We start from the raw sequence: 17,805 nt of genomic DNA on the forward strand, positions 1-17,805 counted from the left end.
GGGAGATTGGAAATTGGTCTATAATTAGCTAGGACACCTGGGTCAAGAGTAGGCTTTTTGAGTAGAGGTTTAATTACTGCAACCTTAAAAGCCTGTGGAACATAACCTGTTAATAGAGAAATGTTAATCAGATCTAGTATGGATGTGTTGATTAGGGGAAAGATGCCTTTGAGCAGCCCGGTCGGGATGGGATCCAGGAGACATGTTGATGATTTAGATGAAGCAGTTGTTGAGGTCAACTCAGAGAGATCTATGGGAGAGAAGTAGTCCAAGTATAAATGAGGTCTTACAGGTAATCTATTAATTTAAATTCAAAAGTTATTAGAAAATGGTTAGACAGAAGAGGGTTATGGGGAAAAACTATTAAGTGTTCAGTTTTGATGCCATATGTCAGAACCAGATCAAGAGTGTGATTAAAACAGTGAGTGGGTTTATTTAGTTTGAGAGAAGCCAACTGAGTCTAATAATGAACAGAATGCATTGTTGAGGCTGTCATTGTCGGCATCTACATGAATATTAAAGTCGCCTACTATGATTATTTTATCTGTACTAAGCACTAAATCAGACAGAAAGTCTGAGAATTCACTTAAAAACTCTGAATAAGGAGCAGGTAGACGGTATACAATCACAAACAGAACAGGCTTTTGAGTTTTCCAGTTTGGGTGTGAGAGACTCAGGGTGAGACTTTCAAATGAGTTATAACTATGTTTAGGTCTAGGGTTGATTAATAGGCTTGAGTCAAAGATCGCTGCCACGCCACCACCTCGGCCTGTGTTTCGAGGGATGTGACAGTTACTGTAACTAGGTGGAGTGGCTTCATTTAGACTGACATATTCTTCCTGCTGTAACCATGTTTCAGTAAGACACAATAAGTCAATGTGATGTTCACTTATCAAATCATTCACTAACAGAGATTTAGATGAGAGAGATCTGATATTTAATAGTCCACATTTGATTGTCCTATTACTTTCTACTATAAGAGGAGTCATCCTAATTTTAATTAGGTTCTTATGAATAACTCCTCTGGAGTTGATTCTTGATTTATATAATTTAGGTTGGGGTGGGGGGGCGGCAGACACAGTCTCTGTGGGGTACTGGGAGTTTTGGGTGGGTAGCAGCTGCAGAGAGATGGCAGAGAGGCATGTCAAGACAAGACTGCGACCCTGCGTCCTGGACTCAACTCTGGGTTGTCATAATTCAGGTTGTAAAATAAGCTCTTCCAGATTTCTAGATATGAGAGCCGCACCACCTAAAGTGGGATGGATGCCGTCTCTACTAATCAGACCAGGCTTAATCAGACATTACTGTTTGGTATCACCTCTGCTCACTTGGAACCTCGACAGAGGCGATACCAAAAATAGTATCAGGTGCCAGGTACTATCCCCAACATTTGAACGATGGAAATCCAAATAAGGTGAGTAGAGTAGAGTCAAGTTGAGCCGGTACCAGGCTGTGGAAAAGGGCTATAATCTGAAACTGTTTAGGGAAAAAATCAACCATGGCATTTATGATGAATGTTGCTGATCATATATGGACAAAAAAAGCATTACCTAACTGTCCAACTCTCTGCAGATCCTCAGGAAGCTTGTCGCAGGGGTCTCCGTACCAGTGACATGTAAAATCCGAATCCTGCCTTCGGTAAGAGGAAAATATTTCCCTCCTACACCTCAACTGCTTGTTAACTCTCAGAATAAACATTACAATGGCAAAGACACTCTTACACTGTTCAGGCCAATGAACTGGTGAAACTGGATTTTGAAATTATAACATTTCAAAAAGAAAAGTGAAATTTTAAATAAGATGGAAACTAAAGTAGTCTGTAAATGCCTATATTAATAACTTAAAATGCACCTTTGAAAGTGAAATATTTAAATGTGCTATATAAAGTCAGAAGCAGTTTCAAGCTTTGAAAGAGTCTCCCAGTGTCCCCAGAAGCCTCTTTCTGCTTTCATGCTGTTCACTTGTTCCAGCTGGAGGAAACGGTCGGTCTGGTCCAGAGGATCGAGAAGACTGGCGTTGCTGCTGTTGCTGTCCATGGCAGGTACACTGCAGTAAACACAGTAGCAGCATGGAGATGATATGAAGGCTTATTTAGTTACTGCACTCTGGTAATGTTTGGTAACGGTTTACCTGGTGTATTTGTGACTTTTGGAATAAACATACTTGTTTTTGGCACCATGCTTTCACACTGCACCCTGTTAAACCCAACATTATATTTTATGATTTGTCATCTTGATGATTCGGTTTATGCAGAAATAGTCCCTATACAGTCAAAGAGCATTGGTCTGATTGGCCTGAGGGCAGCCTGCTTCATTCACGTAGTAGCATGTAGTATTTGTGTCTGTGTTGCTGATGGATGTATTGTCTAGGTTTAAGGAGGAGCGTCCCAGGCATCCAGTTCACTGTGACTACATTCAGGCTGTGGCTCAGGCTGTTTCCATCCCTGTCATTGCCAAGTAAGCATCACTCTTCACCGATCTGTTTGAGCTCAGCAGGACACTGGTTCAGCTTGCTTAGCTTCATGTTGTAAACGGTGCAATGAAATCAGTTCCAGGGACACGGACAGGTAATCAATAACTGACTTTGGTTTATTCTCTGAGTTCTGTTATCTTGTGTGCTGCTACAGTTTCAAGATGAATTGCAGCTATGTGCAGAAAAGCACAAACCCGAGGAGCCACGTGGCTTGAGCCTTACACCTAATGTCCACTCCAGTGACAAGCTTCTGCTGTGTTCTAAAGTTTCCGGTTGAGTTTTTCCTCCTCGTGAAGCAGAGGGTCGTTTTCTGTACACACTGTAAAGGTTTCTGAGGTCTGGGGCTTTTAAGTGAAGCTGACTTTACAAAAAAATTCAGTTGTATGTAGACTTTTTTATCTTTATTTATTCAGGGTAGGTCTACTGAGAGGCCACTTCTCTTTTCCAGAGACGCCCTGTTCACATTTACACCTGGAAGCAGCCCAATACTACCACAGACTGACGTGCTAGCCTCTGAACAGCTCCACTGGAGCTTTGCTCAAGGGCACCGCAGTGGTGTTACAAGCAATGCTGCTTTGTCACTTGTCCCAACCAGATTTAATCCTGCCGGTCCAGGGACCTCCCAGTCACGTGTTCGCTTCTCTAACCTTTAAGTCACCACTGCCCCATAACTGCCCTCTTTAGACTAAACTGGTGTATGTAAAGCTTCCAGGGAGCCCAGATGTGCAAACAGGACAACACCAACGAATACAGTCTAGTCACAGTGTGCAGAAAGCGCAGTTCGTACATCCTTCAGCACTTCACATGTCCTGAACGGTATAATCTAATGAAAAAGATATGTAGACACACTGTTGACTTCAGCATAAAAAACAGAACGCAGACCTGGTTCGCTGCCTGCAGTTATCAACATGTCTCCCTACGTGTTTTGAAAAGTGAATTTAATTGTTTCTTGTTTAACTGTAAAATGTTTGATGTCTAAGCATCTTTAAACACAACAGCAGCAGCATTTTAAAGACTTTTTTGTTTCGGCTGAGATAATATGACAAGAATGGATAAAAAAAACAAGTTGTCAAGGTTCCTGTTGTGGAGTGGAACTGGAGAACAGAGAATCCGTCTGAGAAATGTTTGTCATTAAACTCAGTGGGTGTGGGATCTCTTCGTGCAGCGGAGGTTCTCTGGATCTGGTGAAGACCCATGCCAACATCGAGGAGTTCAGGAAGGTGACGGGGGCCTCTTCAGTCATGTTGGGCCGCGCCGCCATGTGGAACATGTCAGTGTTCAGCAGCCAGGGCCCAGATCCTGTGGAGAAGGTTATGGATGAATACCTCAAATATGTAAGTGTCCTTGCTATCACAGAGGCATATTTTAATGTGAGGCATAAGTATTATACAACTGTCTTACATAGGATGGACAATCCTTTATTAAGATCATTTAAGGATAGTGGCATCTTATGTTGCACCAGCAGAAATGGCAGCTGGTCCTCTCCTTGAAGGAGTCTTGGCAGTTTATCTTGATTAATTATTTCAGTTTATCAGAATTGTTGATTTTTTTCAGCTCTAGTGCTAAATGTAATTATTTGCAGGTGAGTTCATCACCCTGCATTTACAGAGGTTTAGTTGGCATCGTGTGGAGATAACAGCTCCTGCTTTAATTACACTGCTTTGTTCTTTGAAGTTGGTTTCCACTTCCAATACTGAACTCTATGTTCCGGTGTTGAAAAATCCAGTGGGGAAACTGTGTTTTCTCAGCTCTAACTGTGCTGTCCATGCAGCAGCAAATTGGCAGGACTCTGAACTTGTGTTTCACAGGCGATCCGCTACGACAACCATGCCTTCAACACCAAGTACTGTTTGTGTCAGATGCTGAGAGACAAGGTGGAGTCTCCTCTGGGGAAGCAGGTGCAGGCGGCCCAGACCAATGCTGAGATCAGGTACAGGACTTTTTTTATGACCATGTCTGATGTCGAGTATCAGTGAGGTGCTCACAGACTGTGACTCTGTTGTAGTGTGGCCTTTGGGCTGCAGGAGTTTTACCTACAGATGCAGGAAGAGCTGCAGGCCAGGAGGGACTCCCTGCAGAGCGACAGCCAGCCCGACCGCCCCATTATAGACGGAGACGTCACTACCATGGCCGTCAAGTTTGAGCGGTCAGTGATCACTAGGCTCAATAATTATATATAATAATTAAGTGAACACTGGAAGCATTTGTTTCACATCTGAATGTGAGTTGTCAGATGTGAAACAAATGCTGAGTACAACAGCTCGTGTTCAGCTGGCTTCATGTTTAATGTTGGTGTGTTATTCCTGTTGGGGGAGCACTTCACGCTGATGTTGGACTGACACTAGTCACGTGTCTATTCTGAATTCAGATGTGACTAGTGAACTACATGTGTATGTTTCTCATCTGATGACGCTATCTTCCTGGGAATTGGCATTTCTTCAGATTTTATTTTTAGATGGGAGATATGACGTGAAAGGTGTGAGGGTGTCTAACTTGTATCTGTGGCTTCAGGAGAAAGTATCCACCTCAGATCACTCCGAAGATGTTCCTGCTTGAGTGGAGCCGCAAGGAGAAACTGGAGCAGCCGCTGTATGAGACGGTAGGAAGATCTGCAGCAAAATTAGCCTTTTACAGCTCGTGCTGAAAAAGGAAAATGTCTTTTTGTAAAATACACTTCAGTCTTCAAATTTGGTGTATACAGTAGTATTTTAGCTGGGGTAGTGATTAAAGGGCAACTACACATTAAATTATTTTGTAGTAGTACACATAATTGCATAGAACTTTGTTGACCTCTGCTGTTCAGAAGAAAAGGACTCGTACTGTATGGTCACATTTAGCTAGTTTCTGTCACTTTGGATTTGAATATTCAGTTCTGCCAAATCCTCTAGTCCCGCCCTAAAATGTGACACCACTCACATGACTGAAGAAAATCTGAATGAACTATTGAATACCCTGCGTATGTTTGTTCCTTCTATGCAAAGAGAAGTTAATTGTTGGCACAAAATATCAGTTAATCAGCTGCTTGAGCCCAAATTTGGGAAATGTGTACGGCTGTTTTTGTAAGCCCCGCTTCTGCTGATTGTGTCACACTTGCCCACATTTGTGTGTTTTCAGGTGCAGCGCTCTCAGGATCGAGCATTTCAGTCGACTGTGACTGTAGCAGGAAGGAAATATAGATCCTCACTGTGGTCAGTGCACGACTTTTACAAGCCACAGAGCTTCATTCACAGTCAGCAAATTAAATTATTTTATTTAATTAATATTTAAAATGAGAGAATTAATTAGTTTTAATTTTTTAGGTTTTTTATTATTAATTAAATGTAGTTAAATAGTACAGTACTGTCATAATGAGTCCATTTATGTTTCTATTCAAATTCAACACTGGCTCCCCCCACCACGCCTCCTTCTAACTTGGTATATGGATGGAAAAACAAAACGACTTCAAAACAAAAGGGTTCATGAGGGGTTTGCTGAGACTCCCACCTGGGCCAGGGTCCCTGCTTGTTTGTTGTCTTATCTGTAACTTGATGTGTGTTTCGCTCTTTGAAGGAATAAACTATTAAATAAATGTTTGTTTACATGTTAGGGCAGGTTATAGCTCCATTGTCGCAGGTGTCGGCGCCCAGCAGCAGATTAATGACGGCGCGACCTGACACCCCACGATGGAGGCCAGTGAAAGCTCAAAACTAGGGCTACTGATCACCCATGTCTAGAATCGATTGGCTTCAGTTGGTTTTAGGAGGATTCATTTACTTTAGATGTTACCTAAAGTGCTTCTCAGAATTCTGGGGAACTTGTAATGTTATGTAAAGTTCACATTACCAAGTTCTGGTTCTGATTGACCTTGGCAAATATAAAACAACATTCAGGTGAGGTAGCATAAAACAACATTCTGCATGATTTAAAAGATAAATGCTGAACTGGTTTTAACCCTAACCTGTGTACGTATGTTAAGAGTGCTTGATTTAGCTTTATCAGGGGAGCAGTCTGTGGAGGAGTCTGAGCATATTTTATTGTATGGCTGCTTGTGTTTACTCACCATTAAACACTAGAGAACTTTGCCTTCTTTGCACAAACGTGTTTATTTCTCACATGTAGGTTTTGAAACCTTCCTGTCATCTGCTAACGTTAACACTGTCAATTTCAGGGAGAAGTCGAAGAAGTTTGCCGAACAAGCAGCAGCCATCGTCTGCCTGCGAGTTCTGGGAATACCGGAGGGCCATATTGGCGAGAAAGACTCCAGCCTGGTCTGCAAGAGGAAGAGGGAGGGGAAGATGAACGGCAGCGCAGAAGAAGAGCAGAGGAAGAAACGACACTTAGCTGATACCCAACAGGAAACAGAAACCACAAAGACTATGGCCAGCGGGGACCATAACAAACCAGAACTACTGTAGAGTTTCTGAAAGAAATCGGAAACCTTGTGCGGTTTCAACAGAAGGATAAGTGACTTCTGGTGGGAACTGGAACAACAAATCTGGCTGAAGTTTTTGTCCTGTGCTGTTGAAGAAAACACCAATTTGCGATTATTTACTCTTAAGCACAAAGAGCAGCCGCTTGATTCTTTTCATCACTTCAGCTAAAACTGTTTAGTTTGAGCTGGGACCTGCCCAGTGGAAATACAGTTTTCCACTTGATCTCCTGGGAGAGAGTCTTTATTGTTCGCCTCTGCCAATTCCCCCTGAACGTAAAGGTGTTTTTATTTTCGTGAAATCTGTGTTTTTAACCTGAGGAGGTTGTGATGTAGATGTGTGACCAGTAAGCGGCAGCACTGGAACTTCTTGCCAAGGTTAGGTCATCATAAATATGTCTGAAGTTAAACTTCGGTGCCTTAAACTCAACATTTCATCTTTTCACCTCTGTTGAAGAAGACTGATGTTGGAGCAATGAGTTTACCTGTATTTGTCTCAAGTTGATTTATGATACCATATTTTTGTATTTTGGCTTCATTCACATCAGGTTGTTATTTGTAAAAGATCTGAGGTGAGAAATCTTCCAAACCCTGCAGACACCACTGGTTTCATTTCTGAGTATTTTTATATTTTCCATAGATGTGATGAAAAGACTATACCTGAGTGAAGTTGTGAGCATAGCTGCAGCTGATTGGTCAGCAGAGACGAACTGTTGCATACAAGTGACGTGTTCCTGTGGTACGAGCACACGTCCGGTGTGTAGATAGAGACCAAAGATAAAACAACAATTTGTCCTTTAATCTAAATGCAGCTGCTGGTCTTAAGTCCAGAACTGAACCTGAGACACTGATGTCATGACCGGCAGCCCAATGCTGCCTTCGTGTGTGCTGGGACATAGGGGGGGAGTCACAAAGTTTGGTGCACATAGAGGAACCAATAAAGCTGTACTGCAGTATTGTGTGATACCATATGGCAACGTCTCAGAAGGATCGAATATAAATTGATGAAAAACAAAAGCAGCAGCTGTGTGTTCACTGATTCACAGTTACAAAGATGCCTGAAGATAAAACCTGGTCCTGGTGCAGATGGGAAATTGTTTTGGGGAGAGCAGGGAGTAAAGATGGATTAAAAGCTTCAGATCAGTGTGTTTCGACCTCTCTAGCTCTTCACCAGGGCGGAAACGGTAAAAACAGACTGTTCACTCCTGCCTTTCTCTTATCATAAACAACAGAAGTGATGATACTGCAAACGTAATAAACTGTCACAGTGAACCCTCCTCATGAAAAAAGGGAAAATAAGTAAGTAGAGATTCTAACACTCGGTCGCTTGCATGGTGTTTTCATCCGTTTCCTCTTTCAGACCAGAAAATATCAGCTGTGGAAACAGGTTTCTCTTTGCAGCAGTTTTTGGGCGGACCTCTTTGATGGGTAGTTCAGGAGCTTCTGTACTCTGCAGACCGTCAATATGCATGGAGGCGTGCCAGAGTAATAACAGACTAGATTTTGTTTCTCACGGCACATTAATGTGCGCTGTGTCTGTCTGTGTTCAGTGCATCCAATGCAGCAACATGTACAGGGGCAAGTGAGCGACACACTACAATGGTGTTGTTGCAGTTAATTTTTCTGGTGTTATTTTAACATATGCCTAGAAACCACATTACATTATGGTGCTATTAAGATTAATATCATAAAAAAGTTTTGATGGCAAGTATTGTTACCTCTCGGGTATTATAAAGGCAATTTTATTTTATAGCACATTTTCATAGACAATTCAAAGTGGTTTACGTAATGGACATTAAAAGAGAATATGTCAAAGAAAGTGTAAATTAAAGTACAGACATGTTTAAATCAGAACTTATAGAATAAGTGGAACATTAATTGAAAGAATAGTCTTTAGTTTTAAAAGTGGCTCCATTTGGGGCAGATGTCGGTTGCACTGGGAGCTGGTTCCAGCTGTGGGCAGCATCATGGCTAAAGGCACTTTCACCTTGTTCAGCTGGCGCTCTGGGCACCACCAGCTGACCAGTCCCTGATGCTGTGAGGCCAGGCCTGTACTCAGCAAACATGTCTCTGATGTGTTTTGGGCCCAGACTATTGAGAGACTTGTAGACACTGAGTAGGGCCTTGCACTGAATTCTGTATTTAGGTGGAACCCGGTGCACAGATCTAAGGACTGGATTGATGTGTTGTCTCTTCCTGGTGATTGTCAGCATTCCAGCAGCAGCATTTTGAATGAGTTGTTGTCTGATGGTCTTACTGGGTTGGCCAGTCAGTGCAATACAGCAGACTGCCCTACTAGAAACATAAGCTGAGCTTTTCTAAGTCCTGCTTAAACAGAAGGTTTCTCACTGTGACTGTTTTTAAGATGCCAAAATGATGATTTTTGTAATTTGCCATTCAAATTTTAATCCTCATCACTGATTACACCACAGTTCATAAATAAAGAGCAGCAGGTGTAAACAGTCTGTGGTTAGCGTTCCCTCCCCTGGAGGCTGAAACCAACTAAAAGCTTTTAATTTAATCCATCTTCACTCCCAGATCTGCCGGAGACGCCTGACAAACGTTTCCTTGTCTTTAAAAAAATCAAAAGTTGTCAAAAGAATAGGCTGTTTAAAAATGAGACCAGTTTTAACTTGGTGAATATTGTTTTTGCAGTCTTTAAACATGTTTTTAAGACACCTCAGTGCAGAGCAGGCGCCCATCGATCAACAGTGTTAGATGAAGTGTGACAGTAAAAGGAAGTCGAAACACAGCTGCACAGTACAGATATGAGAGATAACCAAATAAACTAGAAGGCATGCCATGAGCCTGTACAGAGTCTCAAGTGTGCCACCAGAATAACTATAGACATCTTTAAATGACACAACTAGCTGTTTCTTTATTTTGATTTTAAATTATATTAATAATGAATAATTTAAAATTTAATTTATATCACAAAATGTTATATTTACACTCTGTAGTAAACAGAATTTCTTAGTTTTAGACAATAGGACAAAGAACAGCACATCTGTGGACGTCCATTGTGCACCCAAATATAAATACACAAATATATACTCATTCGGTAAATGTATTATTAAAACACAGGTAATTACAAAAAAAAACAGGAAAAATAATCTTCCTAACTCTTTTAGAAATAAAAATATACAAGTTTTAAAGAAGCAATTGTAAATTAAGATTATTAATCCTATTTTAAAGTTTTCATTTAACACTGTGAGGCTCTGCCACTGTCACACAATGACAAGATGGTTTACAAACTACTGCAGTTATTTAAACCTGGTGGTGGAAGAAGTACTGAGATCCTTTAATAAAACTAACACCATGGTGCAAAAATACTCCAAGACCCACAGTAAAACTCCGCTGTAAGTAAAACTGCAGAAGTGCTGGTAACAGAATGGTATTTATGTATCACAGTAAAAGTATATTATGCAAATGGACCCTATGTCACTGTTATATCTGACATGCACAGATTATTAAACCTGATGCTTCAGCAGCATTTTCCTGCTGCTGATCCAGATGGAGCTACTCTATATACAGCTTGTTAGTTTAGTCTAGTGGGTCCCAGCCTAGGGGCAAAGCCCCGCCAAAGGGTCACCAGATAAATCTGACGGGTCTTCATGTGATTCATGTAGGACAGGACAGAAGAGAGTGTTCTGATTAACTGTTTATAGGATATTGTCTGTTTTGTCCGAAATACTGTATCAGTTGACCTGTTTGGGCATTGAACAGTTATTTAAATGAAAACATCTGAGAAGTTCCGCAGAGAAATCCTCAGTGGAACAGACGAGAACCCAACCAGGTGCTGCAACGGGCACAAAAGTTTCATGCACTGTATTTTCCTACGATTATTGTAGACTTTAATACACAATCAACTCTAAAGTAACTTTCAGTTATAAGAACTACATTATTTTCCTCTAAAATGTAGTAAAGGCTGGTATATAAGGTGATGTAGCATAAAATAAAAATACTCAACTGAAATCCATGCTACTTGACTAAATATACTTGGTTACTTTCCACCTCTGATTAAAGTTGCATTTTGATTATTTCTGTTTTCTGTATTTAATTCTGTGATTTTTACGTGGATGTGTTTTGTCTTCTATGTTTGGTAAAGCACTTTGTGTTGAGAGAGGTGCTTTATAAATTAAGATTGCTTAGCTTTGCAGTATTTTCTGCTATTGCTTCATTGGTAACTAGAGTGTCCGAGGGGCCCTGAAGGCAGCAGCAGGATCTCACTGGAGTGGGGTAAAAGTCGCTGCGGCCGAAAACAAGTTCACACAAAAATGTGACTTTTCTGTGGTTACTACGGACGCACAGGCTTGTTTAGTCACCGTGTACACGGCGGTAACAACTTTTAGTCAGGAGTTAGTCGACGTGTTGCTTCAGTTTAACGGAGTTGTGTTTTCAGTCGGATGAAGTGAGTGAGACAGGTCGGCGCTAAAGACAGACACGTCTTTTTCGGCTGTGAGTTCGTCTTCTGTCCGATGTCCGCGGCAAAGTGCGCCGAGGAGCTGGACTTCCGACTGCTCTTTGAGGGGGACTGCACACAAACTACAGGTCGGTCTGTGACATTTTAACGACGTTAGTTAGCAGTTTGACAGATGCATGAAGCTAAGGACAATTAGCAACAGCTACCCCGGAAGTCAACAACGTCACCTTCAAAATAAAATACTTAAGACAGCAGAAAACCTGCAGCTGAATGCAAAGTTTGATTTAAATGTGTATAACTTTAATAATTGTCATTAAATCCCCGTAAGCGGATTTAATTTAAAATTTTGTATTGTTTATGTTATCGTCTTATTGCTACAAGTATCTTTTTGTTGTCACTTAACTGCAAATGTAAGTATTTAATTTATAATGACGCTTTTAGATTTAGTCAAATTACTACTTGAGTGCGAGAAAACATTGTAAAAGTGTATAATTATCCCAGTGGCATACAAGAAGAAAAAGTCCAGAGCTCTACTCTATATATTATACATATACATATACATTATGCAAAAAACAAAAACTCAGTGTTTATATTTAAACAAAATGACGAATTTGCCTAGGGTTGTCCACATGTTTACTTGAATGTGGCAGTAACTGAAAAACTGTGGAATAATAAATTGGGCTGTATCCAACAATAATTTTAATTATTGATTAATTGGCTGATAATGTTCTCAATTAATTATGTTGTTTGTAAAATATCAAAAACTGTGAAAAACTCCTGTCAACATTTCTCTGAAACAAATGGGGTGTCTACAGATGCCTTGTTTTGTCCAAGCACAAAACTAAAGGTATTCATTTTCCCATTATGTTTGACAAAGACAAGCATCAAGTCTTCACAGTACAGAAATATTTGTTGAGTAATTTCCCACCGATTATATGGCTAACTTGCTCTGGTTGCCGACATCATGACAGCCATTAAATGACCTTTTCTGTGAAGGAAATGTGTTAAAAAACAGACTGTTTTGGAGTTGATGTTATTGTAAGGGTTAAATGAGACAAAAGCCCCTGATGGATCAAGTTTGTTTGAACCAAGTTTATTTTCAGTATCTCTGCATAACTGGAAGTTATATTGTCTTATTTTGGTGGAGGAGACCCATCCTGTTTTTAAATGTGGAGAAGAAGAAGAGCCTGACAAGTAGTAGTTTCAACATATCAATCAGTAGACTGTAGATTGATGTATTGGACATCCTAACAGAAAAACTACAGCGATACAGTATCACTTCACTCACAATTCTTGTCACCATACTACCGTCCTAATTAGTGGATTAAGAAACATTTGTAATAATTAGTTAATTGTTGAAGTCATTTTTCAAGCAAAAGTACCAAATGTGTGATGGGTCCAGGTGCTCAAACAGAAGAGTCTGCTGAGCTTCTCAGTCTTACGCTAAATGTTGAGATTTTTATTACATGCTGATTTTAGGGATGTTGAATATGCTAACGATCAAATTATGACCAGGTGGTGTCCCTCAGTCTGAAACCAGAGATTTACAGCACATATGTTAAGAATTTTAGGAGAAGCTGGTAAATTGTATAACGCTTTTCTACCAGCACACTCACCAGGAGCAGCTTCGGCTTCAGTGTCTTGCTCAAGGACACTTCGATATGAGGAGTAGATGACCCGCTCTACCTCCTGAGCCAAAGCCATGCCAGGCCTGCAGGATCCATACATTAATTGATTAGCAGGAATCGTTATTTGCAGCCTTGGTTGGAACCAGTGAACATGGGCTTTTCTGCTTAAAAATGATTAAAATGCATACGTTACAATAAACATGATTAGAGCCTACACAGATTATCATAATGATGTAGTCAACTGATTGTTGAATCGGCTGGTACCAGTTCCAGATCAGCGAGTGTGCCTTTGACATCTCGTGCCACGGACATCTCGTGGTTATCATCACCTGGTGTCTTTAAGGAAGGAGCGGTAAATGTTGAAATGCTGGATCATATTGTATCGTGTTCCTGGAATAGAAACCAGTGGAGTTTGAGTTGTGGCAGCTGATTTCCCCCAACAATATTTCACTGACCTCACAGTCTTTGTGCCAGCAGACGCCTCTGAATGTGGAAAGTGCATTTCCTGACAGTTTATTGACAATGTGAATGATCAGTCATGATAATAATCTTCAGGTTAACCAGTAAAGGAAATAACATTGTACTGGTACCTCAGGGTCAGGTCAAGCTACATGACAGTACTTTTACTGCACTGTACTTGTCACGTACTTTGATTATTTTCATTTTCTGTTTCTTCTACTACATTGCATTTCACAGGGACAGACAGACAGACTGACTGACTAACTGACAGGGGCATGGATAGATAGAGTAATGGGTAGACAGACTGATAGACGGATTTGTAAATAGACAGTTGGATGGATGAATAAACAGGTGGACAGACGGACAGGCAGGTGAACAGATGCAGTGTAAATGAGCACTGCCTGGTTCCTTTTCAGTCTCTCTGCAGACAGACGTGTCGCCTAGCAGTCTGCTGGCAAATTTTACTTCCTGGTTTTCTAACCGCTCTGTGGCACACAGCTGGCAGCGACATCGTTGTCTCCTCCTCTTCCTCCCCCTCCTCCATTTGTTTTATCACCCCTCATTTGTTTCTGTGTAGCACATCAAGGTTCATTTGCAAAGAAGCAGTGAGTGGAGCTGCTGAAGCAGATCACAGTTTCTGCTGTGACATCGCTTTGCATTAAGCGGGCAAGGTTTGTGTGTGTGGGCATGGATGTGTGAGTGTGTATGTATTTTAGTTTGTGCGTGTGTGTGTTATTTATTTAGTTTTACTTTGTTTTTATAGAATTTTTTTAAGTGTCATGACAGAACGGAGCAGAACACAAAGGCAAATGTCAGGTGCTGACAAAGGAAGCGTTACCTCAGTGTAAAGTAACCGTCTTGTGGCGGTATAAGGGCTACAGTGTACAAGCACTCTCAGTATTTGCAGTTAATTTCTCCCAGTATATTACATATTGATCATATCTCAATTTAAGGGTGAATGTTAGTTTCTCAGTTTGATGTATTTCATTAACTGCAGTCCAGTTGTCTTTCATTGGGCAGCTTGGTTGTAGCCATTTGCTTGTGACAGTAATTGATAAAGGTATTTGTGCTGTGGCTTGAGGTTGTCCGGTATTTTGCCCAGGTGTAGTGTGACAAAAGAGCCACTGACTCTATTCCAAAGCATCATTATTTCCTTAGCAATGTCGTGCCACTATGTTAGCAGTAAAGGGCAGGCCCAGAAAACATGGAAGTGTCCAGGCATGTTTTCCCCACAATATCTCTAACATTCATCCTGCCCCTGAATTCCCCTTTGGATAAATTTCAGTTTTGGAGTTATAAAGTACTGTATTAGGTTCTTCCAACAAAGCTCTCTCCAAGACCTGAAGTCAGTGGTTTTAGTCTGGTTTTCCCATAAATTATTCCAGTAGTCCACAGATATCTCCAAAGCAGACTCCTCCCATCTCTGTTTGGCGTGGACAGTTGTATCATTCTTCAGTTTTTGTATTCTCTTTTTTTTTTTTTGTAGATTTTGCTTTCCCATTGCAACCAAGACATTTGTCTTACACTTATGTCTGGACAGCCCAAAGAGTAGAAACTTAGCAGAGCACTACAAATATCACATATGTTGGCTTCCACAACTGGAGAACAGATGTGCTCCTTAAAACCAAGGGGAAGACCTGTTGCACAGTCAGGGCCCCTCTCTGGTATGGTTGCTCACAAAATGATGGTGTAGAGCAGTTTTTCTGCTCCTTCTTGTTTTCCCACTTCCATTAATAATTCTTTTTGGTTCTAATTGTAGGGTAGTATTTGTATCATCCCCTCTCAAAGGGAGAGAGAGAGAAAGTCACTCAATCAATCTTCAAAATGATACACATTATTTGTCCCTTTGTCCAAACAACAAGAGAAGTCACTGAACATGGTAGTGAGGCAGTTTACCCTGGTTTGGCTGTGAGCTGTGCACTCCTTTCCCTCCCTGAAGTTTATTCAGGTCTCCTGAGGGCTGCTTCAGAGTGAAAGCAGCTTTTGTTTAATCTCCTCCGCCTGGAGATGACGTTTAGCTCTTACCTTCTCCCATGCCGGGTTTTTGTATTTGAAATTGGATCAGGCTGTCTCTCCTGGGTGATGGGGAATCCAGGCCATCTTGCATACTTGTCAATCTTTGGGCTGCCGTTCAGAAATACTTTGATCTTAGCAGGTGGCAGAGTCTGGAACCGGATCCCTCTCTCCTTGAGTACTCTTCTTATTCCCACATACTCCTTTCTTTTCTTCACAATTTCTGTTGTATAGTCATGGTGAAAGTAGACTGATTCCATCTGCCGCTGCTCACAGTAAACATCTAAAGTGTCTAAAATGTGTGGACAGGGTTAGAAAGGGTACCGCACTTGTGTTTGCAACTAAAGATTAATTTCTTTATTGATTAATCTGCTCATGATTTTGTCAATAAATCAGTTATTTTCTGTATATAAAACATAATTAAATCCATAAAAATACCAGTTATAGTTTTCCCATAGTCCACAGACATGTTCACCACTGCCCATACCTTAAATAACACCAGTTTATCATGTGTGTCATGTCAGAAGCAGCAAATATTTAGCATTTTTGCTTGAGAAATGACATAAAAACTGCATCGCTTATCAACTGATCAATTCATTGCCTAATCCTTGCATATATTTGTGATGAATTCAACCAAAGTGTGATTTTTCAGTTGACCCCCACCAGATAAAGTGGGGCATCAACTAATGATTATTTTCATTATTGATTAACCTGCTAATTTTTTCAGATTTGGTTTATGAACAGACAACAGAGTGGTAAAAATCCTCATCGCTCTTCCAGATGGCATCTTCCTTTGTCCAACCAACCTCCACAAAACAGAGAACAGAAGCAAATCCTTTCCTTTCAGAAGCTGGAGCTTACAGTAGTTTAATCTTTTCTTTGATAAATGAGGGAAATATTTAGTAGGCTTACCATCAGTTATGAATCTAAAAAATATTGCCAGTGATCCATGGATTGAAAGTGCAGCAAAGGTGCTTTTCTGGGTGTGGTTGCTGGGAAACAGGACAGCAATGTGATCTGGTGAATTGACATGCATCAAGACACTGCTTAGGCTTAAAGAGAACAGAGTGGGTGATGTTTGTTGCTGCTGTTGTGGTGTTTCACTTTGGTCTGTCAGCAAATGTGAGGAAATGCTCTTCTTCATTTGTGAGATTCCATGGATCTTGTTTGTAACCAAAAGCCCCAAATCCAAAGATGTTCACTGATGATACAGAGAAAAGTATCAAAATATTTTTTCCTTCAGCCAGCCACTTTATTAACGGTCAAACAGTAATTATATTTTTCCACAATCCCAAGTGTCCAAAACGAATTTCCCCACATTGGACAACAGATATATGAACTGAGCTGATGTAATGTTTTTATTGTTATGATATTTAGCTGTATTACAGAAACTCAAATTCAGGTTTACAGTAACAAGACACAAGAAAGCAGAAAAGCTTAATTTTTAATTAAATCATTGCTTAATTATGTTCTATTGATTAGCTATTGACTGATCTCTTTAGGTGGTGGACAAACAATGACCTTCAGAAAAGCCACATGATAATAAGACAGAAGAGGAAACAGCACAATAAAAATGCATTTCATGGCTGATGACTTACATAAATTACATTTTATTTGAAAGGCGATGATCAGCCATCAGGCGCAGTGCTCCACAAGCTGCTGCACTGCGTTAAAACACGTGTGTTTCTCATGCCAAAGACTGCAGATCAGATTTACATGTTGAGTCATCTACCTCACAGGTGCAGACCTCGATGTGAGGACGTCTCCCTCTTTCACACAGGCCGAGCAGCCCGCCAGCCAGGAGCTGCAGAGTCGCCCTCCATGTTTCACTGCAGACAGCTACCAGCATGTCAGACACCAATCCCAGGGGCCCCAGTACGGAATGCAGGGGAACCTCAGGGCCTTTGATTGTCCGAGTATCCAGATCACCTCAAGCGCTCCTAACAACCATGTGGAGCCGAGCATTAGCCAGGAAGTTTTGGCAGTGGGTGGGGCAGAGGGTGGCTACCTCGAGACATCCTGGTCCAGAGATCAGCTCTATCTGCCCCCAGACCCCTGCTACCGGGACCCGGTGCTTTGCCCAAGTCCCTGCAGCAGCCTGTCATCCAGGAGTTGGATATCTGACCTGTCATCCTGCGAGTCCTTCTCCCTGCTCTACGACGACGTGGATGGGGAGCTACACGATGCTGCCCGCCTAGCCCTAGGGTCCCCCCTTGGTTCACCTCTGGGGTCCCCGGGCTGTGGGGGTGGGGCTTTTGGAGTGGAGTTATGGCAACAAAAATACCAGCATCCTTTAGCCTTTAGCCCAACGTTGTCACCCCATCAGTCGCCCCGACAATCGCCCTCCCACTCACCTCGCACCAGTGTCACTGAAGAGACCTGGCTGAAACGCCGGCCCCCTT

At 41.4% G+C, this 17,805-nt stretch overlaps 2 protein-coding genes across 4 annotated transcripts in view; both read left to right on the plus strand.

The window, feature by feature from the left end:
* The window catches only part of dus2 (dihydrouridine synthase 2), a 14,385-nt gene extending 6,323 nt beyond the window's left edge, over window positions 1–8,062 (plus strand). For all 3 annotated transcript variants that reach the window (XM_020615765.1, XM_020615767.1, XM_020615766.1), the window contains exons 8-16: window positions 1,573–1,638; window positions 1,971–2,041; window positions 2,370–2,456; window positions 3,638–3,806; window positions 4,281–4,402; window positions 4,478–4,618; window positions 4,984–5,071; window positions 5,587–5,660; window positions 6,620–8,062. In XM_020615765.1, coding sequence (XP_020471421.1) covers window positions 1,573–1,638; window positions 1,971–2,041; window positions 2,370–2,456; window positions 3,638–3,806; window positions 4,281–4,402; window positions 4,478–4,618; window positions 4,984–5,071; window positions 5,587–5,660; window positions 6,620–6,866 — 1,065 coding nt within the window. In that variant the 3' untranslated portion in view covers window positions 6,867–8,062. The remainder of the gene's footprint in view (window positions 1–1,572; window positions 1,639–1,970; window positions 2,042–2,369; window positions 2,457–3,637; window positions 3,807–4,280; window positions 4,403–4,477; window positions 4,619–4,983; window positions 5,072–5,586; window positions 5,661–6,619) is intronic.
* Window positions 8,063–11,029: 2,967 nt separating this feature from the next.
* LOC109969119 (nuclear factor of activated T-cells, cytoplasmic 3-like) lies at window positions 11,030–17,804 on the plus strand (the record flags this gene model as incomplete). The annotated part of the gene is made up of 2 exons (XM_020615795.1): window positions 11,030–11,431; window positions 17,143–17,804. Coding segments are annotated over exons 1-2 (735 nt in total), but the record flags the coding sequence as incomplete, so codon positions are not given.
* Window position 17,805: the final 1 nt, after the last annotated feature.

Source organism: Monopterus albus, unplaced genomic scaffold (assembly GCF_001952655.1).
Source record: "Monopterus albus unplaced genomic scaffold, M_albus_1.0 scaffold170.1, whole genome shotgun sequence".
In the NCBI taxonomy this organism is placed as follows: Eukaryota; Metazoa; Chordata; class Actinopteri; order Synbranchiformes; family Synbranchidae; genus Monopterus; species Monopterus albus.